Source organism: Nannobrachium achirus, assembly GCF_963921795.1.
Source record: "Nannobrachium achirus genome assembly, chromosome: 20".
Taxonomy (NCBI): Eukaryota; Metazoa; Chordata; class Actinopteri; order Myctophiformes; family Myctophidae; genus Nannobrachium; species Nannobrachium achirus.
Window position 1 is genome coordinate 32327170 of NC_137827.1, and position 16045 is coordinate 32343214.

Here is a 16045-nt window from a genome sequence, read left to right on the forward strand (position 1 = left end):
CACACACACACACACACACACACACACACACACACACCCATATGCATTCAGTTCATCAACATTCTTATGCAACTATATGTAAAACTTAACATCTTGTTTGAAATCCAGAGATGATGCAATGAATTCTTAATCCTTGAAACCTTGCCTTGTACTCTTTCTATTCAAATGTTTCCTCACCCGCTGCCTCTACGTGTCTTTTTCACTTCTCTCTCTCTCTTTCTCCTTGTGATCTCTCCAGTGTTGTCAGACAGACAGGAGAGTGCTCTGATAGAGCTGACAGTGTGCACCATACGACAGGCAGCTGAGGCACATCCCCCTGTGGGCAGGGGCACCGGCAAAAGAGTAGGTTGCACGATACACACACACACACACACACACACACACACACACACACACACACACACACACACACACACACACACAAGCTGGATGAAGCGTATTTGTGACCAACTAGGACAGTAGACTGACAGGAAATGGGGGGAGAGATCGGGAGTGACATGCGGCAAAGGTCGTCCAGATCAGGAATCGAACCGTCAGGCATCAATGCCTATCTGGCGATGCCTATGTGTTATGCGCTTGGACCATTAGGCCAGCGGGCGCCCCATATTGTCACATTTCTTAGGAGATTCCTGTGTTCTGGATGCTTCAGTCAACATTAACCTGTGTGCCTTTTGCCCCTCAGGTCCTGACAGCGAAGGAGAGGAAGACCCAGATAGATGATAAGAACAAGCTAACGGAACACTTCATCATGGCTCTGCCCATGCTGCTGTCCAAGGTGAGACCCTTGGACCAACACAGAGCTAGGCCACAGGGCCTCTCTCTAGAAAGCAAGCTATGGCTAGTGGCTCTGATGAATTAGCTGGCTGGTTGATGGATTGGTGGTCTAATTTTAAGCTTTGTTTATTGGATTTTCCATTGAAGCATTCAAATCAAAATTGGTTGATTGATTTGATGTTTTACAACGGTACTTTTGGATGAACTATTATGTGTGGCATATTGACGGACTGGTTGTATTGACGGACTGGTTGGCGTGTTGCTGTCAAATGAGCCTGCTAGCTAAAAGCCAGCTTAATTGTAATTGGCTTTTTGATTGACTGAACAAACATACGGTTAAGTGGAACACCTATAAGAGTATCACAATTAGTAGCCACAGGGCCAGTCACAGAGCTAGCCACAGGGCCTCTAGTGAGCTTGTTGTGGCGTCTAGTGTATCTGATCAATTGGCCCGCTGAGTGTCTGTGTGCGCACGTGCACGCTTGCACACAGACACACACACACACACACACGATGTTTGTTCCCATTGTGTTTGCTAATGGCTTGGCTAGCAATGTTATGTGCACGGATGAAGCCACAAGTAGGCGGATCCGTTGATCTCTAGTGATTGGTTTAGGGGAAGTCAAAGTCCCTCCCCCGTAAATCATTCAGACAGGGCACAATGTCAGACTCAGACTCAATGTCAGAGTCTGAAATCAGGCTAATTCTACACTACTAGTAGAACATTGTATAAAGATAATAAACTCAACTCAATAAACTCTACAAGATCTTGTAGAGATTTGGTAGATAGTGAAGAAAAAAGACTGGATCAAGTACGTTATTTCCAGGTCTGTTATAGGGTTTAAATGGTACCGGATATTCAGCTTGGCAAATGAAAGGTCAATTGATCCCAGTGCATGACAGAGGATAATCAAAATCTCCACGATAACGATCATTGTGAGTGTTTTTTTATTATCACGATAAACGATAATAACGATTATCGTCCCATACCCCCTGTGCAGTACCAGGCGGACTCGGAGAAGGTGGCCAACCTGCTGCAGATCCCCACCTTCTTCGACCTGGACGTGTACAGCGCCGGGCGCATGGAGAAGCACCTGGACGCGCTGCTGAAGCAGATCCGCCTGGTGGTGGAGAAGCACATCGAGGCGGACGTGCTGGAGGCCTGCAGCAAGACCTACAGCATCCTCTGCTCCGAGGAGTACACCATCATGAACCGCGTGGACATCGCCCGCTCGCAGCTCATCGACGAGATGACCGACCGCTTCACCCACTCGGTGGAGGAGCTGCTGCAGGAGGTACCGTGGTGGGGGGGAGAGGTAGAGGGGGGGCAGTGGAGGAAAAAGTACTCCCAATTTCACCCCCAAAATGACTTTTTTTCCTATGGTGACTAGAGTTCAATGATATTTTTTAGTTTTTGTCGCATTCCTAAGACAATAATTTGATTATAATAAATGTACCCCCATTGATTACGGACGGGTCTCGGAATCAGTGGGCCTACAAAGAGTCTCCTCAAAGTATTGGCTAAGGAATGCAACAAAAACAAAAACATATTTCTCCATGGGATGAGTAATCGATAGAAAAAACGTCATTTTGGGGGTGAACATTTTGGGGGGTGAACTAAGTATTGATACTGCTGTGTAAACTACTCTGTTACAAGTAACCAGTCCGGAATTCAACATTTTTACTTGAGTAAAAATGTACTAATCGATTAGTGCTGTAGATTAATCGATTTTGATCATGGTCAATTTCTGGCATCCCTAGTTCGACAAACATTTTTCGTCAATCCACACTGAAAGGCTCCAACCTTCAGTTCCTTGCTCAATAACACGGCCGTTCTACCTCATGAGCCACTGTCACCCTTTTTGAAATGACGTGCAACTTGGGCATTGCAATGGAGGTTTTGACACATTATCCAGTCAGCTAGTGGCATGCCCCAAAGTGGTTTGGAATGAACCGGTTGGAACAGGATTCAAGTCAGTTGATGTATTTTATCTTTCTAACATGGGTGTCTATGTGCGTATATGTGTAACTGGTGTTTCTGTGTCTTGCATCAGGCTGAGGAGGCGGATGATGATGACATCTACAATGTTCTGTCTACACTCAAGAGACTTACGGCCTTCCACAAGTCAGTCTCTCATTGCCTCTTTATTTTTCCTCCATCCATCATTTAACCCTCTTATTCATCCATCCACCCTCTGATCTGCCCACACGTCCTCACATCCACCCATCTCAGATCTTGATCTGGAAATGGTTTAAAGCTGCAATCCATGATTTATGCCCTAACCGGTATTAGAACCCAGTCTCCCGCATGAGGGACGGTATTTCTACTGCTCAGCTTGGACAGAATGCCCACTTGGACTGGGGAGATATTGTACTTTGAGTTTCAGGCTCTACCTCTTGTCAAGTAGTTGTCTTACCCAAACACAATGGTCTCAATGAAAGAGCAGGGAAAGTATAAAAAGTAGGAATTGAATTCCAAAAAGGTAGCACATCCAAACATTTTAATCAGGAGGACCAAGTACTCACATTTCCACTTATTTATTGGCAGTTGGCACACACCAAAAAGAACACTTACACGTTTTGGCTAAATGCCTTGCTCTGATGAAGGAATTCAATTCCTACTTTTTATGTAGATTTTTACTTTAGGTCTAGCACTCCACTGAGAAAACCATTGCTGATGCGCATCTTCTTTTTCTTATATAGCAGGGAAAGTTAGTTATGGTTAAAATGAAGGATGCACAATTAAGGCCGATATCCTTATTGGCTGATATTGAATTGAAATGCAATAGCAATAAAACCGATATCGGCAAAATTATGCCAGTATTTTAAGACAGTATTTTATGCATGAATGTGAAATTGTAAAGTCTTTTGCGATAATTGAAGTTTGCAGATATTGCAAAAAAGTGTCTACCTATAGAAATAATAAAGTAAAACTAAATCTTACATCTTTATTACATTTAAGTTGTTTGAAGTAATTATGTTCATTCATTCAATTCAAACCCTTATTTATTCTCAAAGGGACATTGATGTGGCCCTCATTTGCAGTGTCATCGAGATACAGTACAATTACTCCACACATTAGTTCTCTCTTCCATATATGTGAAACGTCACTATATTATTGATATCGTCACATGAAAACAGTTTTGCGTTGACATTCAGCTACTACATTTTCCTGTAACTTATATATAGTGGTTCAATCATCTATAACTGAATTGTACATCTCCATTTGTCCATCCATTCATGAAGTCAAACTAATGTTTTAAAAAGTGCCCACTCTAAGTGAAATACGTTGTTGTCCTCCCGTTGTCTCAGTGCCCATGACCTGACGCGGTGGGACCTGTTTGGAAACTGCTACCGGCTACTGAAGGCGGGCATCGAGCAGGGCTCCATGCCAGAGCAGATAGCCGTCCAAGCCCTTCAGTGTTCCCATTACTCCATCCTCTGGCAGCTGGTCAAGATCACTGAAGGAGCCCCCAGCAAGGTGCAGGATCTGACACACACACACACACACACACACACACACACACACACACACACACACACACACACACACACACACAAACTCACTGTGTAATTAGTGTCTAAGCACTATGTACACAGTCAAATCTTAATTAATTAATTGAACTCCGAAGAGTGTACAAATGAAACCATTCGGGGAGGAGGTTTTACTGTGTAGAACGATGTTCTCCTGTGACCTCTTTTTGTAATCTAGTGCTGCTGAACAGATGCTTGGGGAAAGCCTAGGTCTGTGGTCTGTTGTGAGTCTTGGTGCCAGGAGTCTCTTGAAAACCCATTTGACATTTCTGTGGTACGAAGCGGCCACGGCAGTGATATAATTGATGTACAGAAAGCTTACCGCTTGATAAATCTCTTTTCAGCTGTGAAACAAGACATGTGTCTTTTTTCTTTGGTACTGAACTCAAAGACTGAAGTCGGAGATTGAATTCAAAATATTAGGACATGCTGATAACGTAACATCCAGTCCGTGATAATATTACCTCTGTACCATCAGTTAAAGCTGCAATAAGCCGTCTTTGACCGCTAGAGGGCAGCAAGTAGTAATATAATATATTTTAACCAAGATAAAGATTTAAAACAAGACCAAGAGTCTAATAATGCCATGACCTCCTTGTCCAATCATTACCTAATGATAGTACATTATTAGGTGTGCAGTGCACATTGTGGTGCACATTGTGGTGCCCCACTATACAACATTGATTAACTAGCCACTTGTGGCCATGTCGAACAGTGTGGTGGCGGCCTATGTTTCCTTTGGCCTGATGGAAATATAGTATTTCTCCTGTAAGTACAAAACTGCTCCACCATCACAATGTTGGAGTAACAAGCTTTTTTAATGCATAGTTTATCTACTATTACAAGAAGGGTGGCACTTAGACTCATTCATAAAATGTACTGTTCTAAAACATATATTGAGGGGCGCCCGCTGGCCTACTGGTCGAGGCGCATACCACTTCGGCGTTGCCACATATGCATGGATGCCTGTCGGCGTCGCCGGTTCGATTCCCGATCCGGATGACCTTTGCCGCGTGTCACTCCCCATCTCTCCCCCCATTTCCTGTCAGTCTACTGTCCTATCAATAAAGGCAAAAGTAAAAAAAAAAAAAATCTTTAAAACATATATTGATATTCCTTCCTGCATCATGACCAGTGTTTATGCTGCTCCTGTGCTGGTTCAGGGAGTTATGGGCTCAAGTCAGGTGCCGTCCACATTGGCATTTGTAGCCCATGATTTTCCAATTGAAACATGTCGTTAAAAAAATGTGTGTCAAGAGTGTGGAAGACCCACATATTCTGTAATACTAAGTTAAGATACCATCAACTTAAACGTTGTATACTGTTTTTATGGGCTGTTCTCTGGGGCGACCACACATCTGTTTTCAAATTCCCCCAAGTAAAGTTGGACCGTCATTAGTCAACGTACCAGAGGCTCTCTGAGTCATCTGACGGAGCCAACTGGCAACAGCAGCGACGTTATTGATTCCCCCATTAAGTTAGGGCAAGCGCTTTATAATTACAATCATTAACATTGTGGTTGTGTAATTTTTAATGATCCAGACTAAAACATTTAGAGGCATAAGTGAAAGTGTTTACAATCAATCTGCTAATTTGACATTTGCTCAGTGTGTGTGTGTGTGTGTGTGTGTGTGTGTGTGTGTGTGTGTGTGTGTGTGTGTGTGTGTGTGTGTGTGTGTGTGTGTGTGTGTGTGTGTGTGTGTGTGTGTGTGTGTGTGTGTGTGTGTGTAGGATGACCTGATTGCTCTTAGAAGAGTGGTGAAGTCATTCCTGGCTGTGTGCCAACAGTGTCTGTCCAACGTCAACACACCGGTTAAAGAACAGGTAACAGATCACACCTCATCTCTCAACTGCTGTCATGTTTAAGGTCTGTCATGTTTAAGGTCTGTGATCTCACCGTAGATCAGTGATTCCCAAACGTTTTAGCTGGAGACCTAAAAGGGAAATGTGATGGGGCCTACTGCTCCAGGCACCTATCACTTAGGCATCACCGGTTCGATTCCCGATCCGGACGACCTTTGCCGCGTGTCACTCCCCATCTCTCCCTCCATTTCCTGTCAGTCTACTGTCCTATCAATAAAGGCATAAAAGCCCAAAAACAAAACAAAAAAAGGACATTTGATGGGGACCCCCCGGACCAACTTAGCCAATCTACAAGCTCACAACAGGCTTCGCATTGGGACACGTTGTGAGTTTGTAGACCTGCAATTTTCACTGCTTGTTAAAAAGATTATTCTTTTAATGTATCTGTAGAATTTCTTAGATTTTTTCTTTTCTTTCTTTTTTAATCTTTTTAAATGATAATTGAAATAATAAAATAACATACCTGACCTGGCGGAGACCTGTACTCGGAAGAGCACTGCTTCTAGTTTCTTTTCTTTTCTGAGCAATGTTAATGGTGTTAATGATAGTAGGTTCCGTTCCCTTCAGGCCAGGCAGTCAGGGAACTGCTATTGTGTATGTTGGCTCACTGGAAAGGCTCTGCTACATAACCTGGAACAGAACCTTAATGAGTGTCTTTGGAAACCAATGTTTACCCTATCATTTAATGCTACTATGGCCTATTGATTAGCGTGAACTTCCTTTGGCCAATTAAGTGATGTAGGTGATTCTGACAGCTGTTCTCAATTGTAGAAGCTGTATGTTCTTTTATCTCTTCTCTCTCCTGTCCCAATAAAGCATAAATGTGTGGGAAAATAACCTTTTAGAAAGAATGTCCTACAACAAATGGCGTCGTTTTCTTTTAGAATGACGGTGATGATCCTTGTTTTTCCTATCTCTAGGCACTGGAGCTGTGCATACAGATACGTGAATGTATTGTGTTCGCTTTCCCACGCACTCACACACACACTCTGTAATCTTTGTTTTCCTTTGACCCGCTCTCTAGGCGTTCATGTTGTTGTGTGACCTGCTGATGATCTTCAGTCACCAGCTGGTGTCTGGGGGCCGAGAGGGCCTCCAGCCGTTGGTGTTCAACCCGGACAGCAACCTGCAGAACGAACTCCTCACCTTTGTCCTGGACCACGTCTTCATCGACCAGGATGACGAGAATCAGAGCATGGGTGAGAGAATAAATCGAATGGGGGTCGGAACTAGACTTGTGGTTTGTTTGTAGAAAATGGCAGATTATGTCAGCTTGGTGCACAGATTTATGTAATATGTTGTTTTTCTACTCAGGGAGCAAAGCTTAGGCCAGAGCATGAGCTTTTCACAACCCAGATAAAGTATGTAGTTTGTTGCCTTTGGGACCAGGCTCATCGCCAGGATATTGCCAGCCTAGATTGTTTGGGACTCAGCTTACAGTTTAAGAGGTCTGAGGGAGAGAGATAAAGAAACACCTGAAAGAAAGTTCAGATATATTAAGTTTATTCTCACTCCCCTCCTTTGACAATGTCCTTTCCCCTCCATCCTTCCGTCTACAGAGGGAGACGAGGAGGATGAGGCCAATAAGATCGAGGCTCTCCACAAGAGGAGGAACTTACTGGCGGCCTTCAGTAAACTCATCATCTACGATATCGTGGACATGCCCGCTGCAGCAGACATCTTCAAACACTACATGAAGGTAGCTGTTCTATTCATCTATTCACCACATCTTTGTTTAAACATTTATTACCTGCACCACTGAGAACTTCTGCTGTTAATCAGTTTAAACCTGGCCATTATAGGAGAATAATATATGTCATTATAGGAGACAGTTTTGGAAAGATAATTGGGAAAATTCCAAAAGTAGCAATAATAGCGGATCGAAATATAAAATGGGTTAAAGGACTTTCTTCTATTTGGGTGGGTCTTACAGTGACTCTTACAGGTCTGATTTATCTTGTCTCTAATTTATTGCTAATGATTGCACATTTCCCTAGTAGGCAGTATAATTAATTTTTATGCCAATCCCGAACTAATTCAGGATTTCAAAACCATGCGGTGGTGTGCCAATCCCGAAGTAGTTCGGGATATATACAGTATAACATGTTATGTTATTAATCCTTACTGTACGGTGGGCGGAGTCCGTAGGTGACCCTCGACTCACGCATGCCTCCATAGGGTCTCATTCATTGTGCTCCAAAAAGTCCCTTTATCTCCAAATAACGTTCTGATCACCCTTAACCGCATTGTTTCATGGCAATATAGCACAACAATGATAGATTATCGCTGGCAATGGCTTCTACTGTGTGTTACATAACAACATCCGGGTTATCGTCGAAGTGTGTGACGTGACACCAAGCGTGCACACTTTGATTCTGGCCCTTCAAAATAAAGGCAGCGGCATATGGAAGAAATCACTGGCATCTTACTGCTGGCTCTGGCACCATCGTGTGGCTCCTAAAGTGTTTTAAATGAACCTTGAAAGAGTTAGCCATCAGATGAAATGACAAGTCTCTTCTTTACCTTCCTTCAGTATTATAACGACTATGGAGACATCATCAAGGAGACCCTCAGCAAGACCAGACAGACAGACAAGATCCTGTGTGCCAAGACACTCATCCTCAGTCTGCAGCAGGTAAGGAGTGGACTGTACTTGTGTAAACACACACACACACACACACACACAAAATATCTCTTACCACTCGCTTTGCAGTTGGTATGTCATTGAGTGTATTTCGTCACTGTCGGGCAGAAACCTCGTATCCGAGTTTCAAAGTTGTGTTATGTTTTTTTCTTTCTTAAAGCCCTGCTTCATACAAGACTGTCGCACATGACACGCAGCGCGAGGCGTTGTGTGCTTGTAGATCAGCTATTTTCACTAGTTTAAATCACTCCACGGTTTTGGACATACACGGTTTCCACCCGACAACAACGATTTACTCTTGAATACTTGTGTGTTGCAGCTGTTTAATGAGCTGCTCCAGGACCAGGGTCCCAACCTGGACCGCACGTCGTCTCATGTGAGCGGCATCAAGGAGCTGGCCCGACGCTTCGCCCTCACGTTCGGCCTGGACCAGATCAAAACCAGAGAGGCCGTGGCAACGCTGCACAAGTAAGACCTTCGTGTTCCATCTCTAAACCCCCACCGACTCAAGATTTCGTTTTTTGGGGTGCGCTGATATGGAATCAGCGCACCACATATACAGAAAACCCAGAAAACTCACAAATAGATCGGAAATGCACAACACATGATTTACAAATGTAAATATAATTTCAGTTCTTATTACAAGTGTCCAAGCATTGTGGGGTTTTTTTCTGACTCTTCCTGATGTGGTCTCTTCCAGGGATGGAATAGAGTTTGCTTTTAAGTACGTGAATCCACGCGGAGGAGAGTATCCTCCCCTCAACCTGGCCTTCCTGGAGGTTCTCAGTGAATTCTCCTCCAAGCTACTGCGCCAGGACAAAAAGACAGTGTAAGTACTACAGCACTCTGTATACTCTCTGTATATCAGCCTGTGTGTGTTAAAGGTGCTGTAAGTGCTATGTTTTTTGGTTTATTGTTAGAAAGTTAAAGCCCTATATTCCAATAGCAATCATATGGTAATGATTACTATGAGAATATAGAGACCCTAACACTTATTTTAACAAAGAACCGTTAACATACATGCATGTTTATGTATATTTTATGCTTTGTATCTTTTAGACTAAATGGAAAAGATTCTTTGTTTTTGTCCTCGATTTTGTAATTCCTCACAATGTTCATCATCGATATGTTCACAGTGGTTTCATGTCCATGACCTTGGCTTCTTTCTACACTGTCCTGTTTAAAAGAAGCAAAAGTGGTCCCCCCCCAAAAGAAAAGGAAAAAAATCTAAACCAAAATAAATGTTTAATCCATTGGTCTCCTCCTCAGCCATTCGTACCTGGAGAAATTCATGTCGGAGTCCATGTCGGAGCGGAGGGAGGACGTGTGGCTGCCGCTCATCTCCTACAGGAACAGTCTGCTGACGGGAGGGGAAAACGAGGACCGCATGTCCGTCACCTCCGGCTCCAGCAGCAAGACCGGCTCGGTCCGCAGCAAGAAGGGACGAACGCCGGCTACACTACACAAGAAACGCATAGAGGGTAGGCCTGTCACGATTAGGACATTTTTAAAATGACCACTAAAGCAGGGGTCTTCAACGTTTTCAGGCCAGGGACCCCCAAACTGATGGGGAGATGGAGCAGGGACCCCCTACCACCTCGTAGGTTGGGGGGGTCGGGGCTACAACATATTTTTTATTTTAAACATGTACAAGTTATAGCGAGCAGGGTGGCCATACCACTACAATTAGCCAGTAGCTATGCCCCTCCCCTAAAAGCTTTTGTCCAATGCTAGCTTAGCAACGGGCAGCTTGCAAAGGCTGTTGCCAAGGCAAACCTTGGCAAGCAGGAAGTTATTCTAAGCTAGCATTGGACAAAAGCTTTTTGGGAGGGGCATAGCTACTGGCTAATTTCTAAACATACTACTTATTACCTCACCCAATGTCAATAATATCAACAATCTGTCAATTGCATACTAATCATGTATTGAAGCTATTCAAAATGGATAGAAACATGATTTATTTTTTAACATAAATGTGGAAAATGGGAAAGAATTGCATTTTTTGAAAAATAAGAATATATATTTTCTATTGTTTAATCAAGAAACAATTTCGCTGACCCCCTGCATTAAAGGGTATCAGATGAAAGGAGCTGCTGTTCTGGCATGTAGAGAGATTGATTTCCCACTCATCGCATTGTTGCTAATGTGACATTTCTTTTGTGTTTTCCAGAGGAGAGTAGCGTGGAGGGCTCATGGCTGATGCGTAATGACACGCTACAGACACCAGGGGCGCTGCAGACTCCTCAGCTCACCTCCACCGTGCTCCGAGAGAACAGACCGGCAGAACACATGCCAGACCCTGACTCAGAGCCCGGATCGGAAAACGACTTTGTACACAAGTCAGTATAGTGTACATATACACATACCGTATTTTCCGGACTATAAGGCGCACTTAAAAGCCTTTAATTTTCTCAAAAAACTACAGTGCGCCTTATAGTCCAGTGCGCCTTATATATGGATCATTCATTGACATTGACATTCCCTTTAGCACAGCTCCATCTGTTGGAAGCATAAGCGTCTATTATGTGCGCCTTATAGTCAGGTGCGCCTTATATATGAAAACAGTTTGAAAATAGACCATTCATTTACAGTGCGCCTTATAGTCAGGTGCGCCTTATAGTCCAGAAAATACTGTAATCATATACATAGGCCTACACATGAACATACCTTGCATCTGTACACTACTGCTACAGTAACAATTTCAATATTCATAGCGTTCTCATGATGTTTTTTGCCCAGTGCCAAATTTTTGGCATAATGCCACAGCTCATTGGTCATGGTTGTCGTTTAATGATATAGTCCAAAGGATTTGCACGCTCAACTCACAGGACTTAGATTAATGCCGGGTGCAGAGTCCTAAACCTACTTTATCACAAAACGAACATCCGCACTCTCAAAATAAGTGTCAAAGCTGTAAATACATTGCCGTCACAAACCAACACATTTCGGCCCTTCTGGCCTTCGTCAGCGTTTTATTCGAATGCTTTGAATGTAATTTAATGGGTGCGGATGTTCCTGTTGTGATTATGTCATTTAATGATCAGCTGCAATTTGATTACTATCATCTGGAACGGTGTGAATTCAGACCAGAATAAGAAGGTGTGTCATGCTGGTTGTGCTGTGCTGTGCAGTCCACAGATGCAGATGTCATGGCTGGGCCAGCAGAAGATGGAGGAGGTGAACCGGAAGGACCGGTCAGGGATGAACTACATCAAATCACGAAGCAACCAGGGGGTCAGACAGACTGTGTAAGTGTCTGTGTTTATGTTTACATGGCTCAGTAAACTGCCATATGTCTGCTTCATGACCCTGACAAAACTGAAGTCTTTAAAAAGAATGTAATTATGATAAATAATATGCTGTACTTTCATGGAATTAACACAGCACCTGGGAGTAATGAACTCAACTTGATTTCTATAGGCCTCAATCACTGTTACTGTCTCAAATGGCACAGGCAAAACGAACAAACTCCCCCTTCCCTTAGACCCTCAATTGGACAAAGAAACCTCTTCCCCCCCAAAAAAGTGGAAAAAAGAAAGGGAGAAACCTGGGGAAGGATCACAAACGAGGGGACCCCCGCTTGCAGGGCGGACAGGTGTGCAATAAATGAGTGTGTAACATTCACATGTGTTTGTTCTCCAGACGAGGGCTCATGGAGGATGACGCAGAGCCCATCTTTGAAGATGTGATGATGTCATCGCGAGGACAGCTGGAGGACATGAACGAGGAGTTTGAGGACACCATGGTCATTGACCTGGTCAGAGACATCACTTTCTTCATCTCGCAACTCAACTAATAATCATAATCCATGCTCACTCTAGTGTTGATTTCGTCCAAAGATGGTTCCTCTACGACCTTTTTTCACTGACGAAAACGAAATAAAAACTAAAAAGAAACTAAGCTATGATGTCACAAATGAAAATTTGACTAAAATGTTAAGGAAGGACTAGTGGAGAAGAGATCCAGTAGAACTAAAAGACAAGTTATTTTATGTTTGGTTGCGCTTGGGTGTGGCACACTGCATGCAATTTCAGCATGCAACCAAGTGTAAAATCATCATCAAGACCGCCACAATAAACGTTTGTTTGTCAACAAAATCAACTGTAGATTTAGTCGACTAAAATCTTATATTTAGTCGACTAAAACGAAAACATTTCTGACAGCTAAAATATGACTAAAACTAAAATGTATTCAAAAGACTGAAACTAAAACCTAATTTACTGTAAAAATCAACACTGGCTCACTCGTTTGCGATGCTCACTCTTTTTGACTTGTCCTTCCCAGCCACCGTCCAGGAACAGACGTGAGAGGGCGGAGCTGAGACCGGACTTCTTCGACTCTGCGGCGATGATCGAGGACGAGTCGGTGAGTGAAAGCAGATCTGGCAGGCAGTGGTGGGAAAAGTACTCAAATGATTTACCTAAGTAAACGTATCAATACAGCAATATAAAAATACTCTGTTAAGTAAGAGTCCGGAATTCAAAATCTACTTGAGTTAAAGTACAAAATGTAGCAATTTTACTGTAATGCCCAAGATTGACCTGCTTGTTCAAAATTGTACTTAAGTACTGTACTTTTGTACATGTAATTAGTTACTTTACACCACTGATGGCAGGGAACCTCTGTGAGAACCACAGCCAACCAGTCTTTGGGCACTGCTTCCTACTTTGATGTATTGGTTGTTGTTTTTCTTCTTTTTTGGAATGTATTCCAAATGTCTGAGAGCATTGACGAACAAGACAGTACTCATAGAGGCTGACAATACTGTCCTGATGCAGTTATAGCATTGCATATCATTCCAAATTGTAAGACTCATAATACATAAGACTACTAGAAGAAACAGAACTTCAAAGGGGGACTACCCATAATTCCGAAGGTTCATTGTTCCGAAGGTTCATTAGTCCGAATTTAGTTAGGGTTACTGAGGTTAAGGTTAGGGTTAGAGTTAGGCATAGTATTCTTAACAAATTCGGACTAATGAACCTTCGGAACAATGAACCTTCGGAACAATTTCAAAGTACAGAATGTATTGTTACAAAAAAGGAGGGAAAAATTGGAGCTCCATTTATGTAATGTTTAACGATGTAATGGTTAGCGTTTGCAATATGTCAGTTGTAGCACAATGCTGTTTGTAGTTAGTAACTGAAGTCAATTGTAATGTCGCCGCATCAAACGTAGGGGGAAATGTTGTTTCCATTTAGTGTACATCTTTATCCATTTTATTTTCCATCAGCTACAACAAATTGTGGGATTCAATCTTTGGACATGTAAGGTATATGACATCCCCTTTCCTTTGTTATTCCAGGGATTCACCATGCCCATGTTCTGATCGGAGGTGGGTGGAAAAGGCAGCATTCCTGACGCCAGGACCTGAATCAGGAGAGATGGGAGGGGGGAGGGGGGTATTGGATTGTCTACTCTGAACCACCTGCCAATCAAACTTTTAAGACAAAGAACCCCCCAAAAACATCAATGAAGAATATCTTTATTTAACACCTGAGGGGGAGGACGATCGCGGAGCAGTGTCAGCAACAGGATAAATGGGATCAAGTCAGAATTTCCCCCCTCGAGCTGTCGGCGAGGATGGTCTCAACCACAGGCCAGCCAGAAGATCCAGTCCAGTCCTCGGAAGACCCTGCCGATTCTAAACCATGACTATCAGAAACTGAGCGAGGGCCGCTTCCTTGTACGCCTTCCTCCAGACCTTCTCTTCGTCCTCAGCCCATCCCATCGGTTTAGCTCTGCTAGCGATAGTTCTGATTAGCACTCAGGCTAATACCGCCGTTGTCCAAAGGGCACTTGCGTCCTGTTTTACAGTCCCCTGTTCCACAGATGTACAGTTGTTAGTTCCGCTCCCCCCCCCCCCCCCCCCCTTTACACAGCACAGAGCAGCGCAACGCACTGTACAGTCCCCCCCTCCGTCCCAACTACCCCTTGTTTGGTGTCCCACTCACATCCGTCGGGTTTCTTTAAGCCCAGACAGGATTTCAATATTAAATGTTTTAAATCTTTGCTCTTAAACCCCCCTCTGTTGGTTTTGTATCTGATTCCCTGTCTGTGGTGGTGATGGTGGTGGTGTGTGATGTGTATACTGTGTTGGTTATGACAGTTGGATAGCTGTGTACACACACACACACCCTCAAAAGTAATTGGTTTTACACTGCTGTGGAGGAAGTGATGTAATTATGTCGTGCGTGACGTCAAAGATAGGCAAGCCTTGCCATTGGACAGTTGTGTGACACGGAGGGAGTGAGCCCAAACTTCAGACCTTTAGCCCCGCCCCCCACTCAGAAATATATACTGTACACACACCACCGAACCGCAGCTTTTTAACGTAAAAGGTTGGGGGTTGACGACAAAAAGATAATAAACATATTTTGAATTCTGTAGCTTTAGTACAAAAGTTTTAAATCCAAGTGTGTTTTTTGTTTGTTTTTGTCTGATGTTTGTACAGCTCTTTCTTGAATATGTATCTCGTTGCCAAATTGTGGCCTAAATACAGTATATAACGGTACCCTCCCTCCCTCTGTAACTCATATCTAAAGGTTAGAAAAGCCTAGACTGTTGCTATGGGATACCAGCTAAAGCGCTGTATGGTTTGATGATTGTTATTGTTTGACAGTTTGTTGCAGCCAACTAGGCTCGTTCAATAACAAGACCGCCGATGTTCCAGGTCTGGTCAAATCGATGTTGTGTAAATCGCAAACCTACAAACATGGTTACACCATCAAACAACGCAGCTGCAGATTCTTTGCCGACTTCAGATCTGTTAATATCCAGTAGAGCAGTGGATCTGTATGGCTATGTTGTCTGAATGGTCAGTAGGTTTGTATGCGTTCCAACATTCAAGGTTCATGGTTCAGGGTTTCTATGCGTCAGGTCATTTAAGTCACAACTGTAGGCTGGTTGGTCGGTCAAATCAATCATGCACAAGTTTTCCCATTGGCTGGTTTGGCAGTCCTTCTGTAAATACGAGAGGCAATTGGCTCTTGTCTTTACGCGGCGCAATTGACATAACCTGCCCTTAAATGCTCTAAAAGCCTGTTTTTTTTGTTTTTGTTTTTTCTGTGAACTTAAATTCTTTTTAATAAAATTAATTCTGTAATCGAGTTGTGGACCAGAGTGTATTGGGCATATTTTACATGTTTTATAACATTCACTTTTTCACTATCATAGCTTCACCTTAATTATCTTAAAGGGACACCAAACATCACAATTGAATTGGCAGCT

At 43.2% G+C, this 16045-nt stretch overlaps 1 protein-coding gene across 1 annotated transcript in view; it reads left to right on the top strand.

Annotated features, from left to right (window-relative positions):
• The window catches only part of stag1a (STAG1 cohesin complex component a), a 62140-nt gene extending 46265 nt beyond the window's left edge, over positions 1-15875 (top strand). Inside the window, exons 16-32 of the mRNA XM_080751238.1 lie at positions 239-342; positions 683-775; positions 1776-2069; positions 2829-2899; positions 4087-4255; positions 6040-6132; positions 7196-7370; positions 7731-7870; positions 8705-8806; positions 9135-9283; positions 9516-9644; positions 10085-10296; positions 10986-11154; positions 11947-12063; positions 12458-12572; positions 13100-13180; positions 14121-15875. Coding sequence (XP_080607364.1) covers positions 239-342; positions 683-775; positions 1776-2069; positions 2829-2899; positions 4087-4255; positions 6040-6132; positions 7196-7370; positions 7731-7870; positions 8705-8806; positions 9135-9283; positions 9516-9644; positions 10085-10296; positions 10986-11154; positions 11947-12063; positions 12458-12572; positions 13100-13180; positions 14121-14144 — 2237 coding nt within the window. The 3' untranslated portion in view covers positions 14145-15875. The remainder of the gene's footprint in view (positions 1-238; positions 343-682; positions 776-1775; positions 2070-2828; positions 2900-4086; positions 4256-6039; positions 6133-7195; positions 7371-7730; positions 7871-8704; positions 8807-9134; positions 9284-9515; positions 9645-10084; positions 10297-10985; positions 11155-11946; positions 12064-12457; positions 12573-13099; positions 13181-14120) is intronic.
• The last annotated feature ends 170 nt before the right edge of the window (positions 15876-16045 follow it).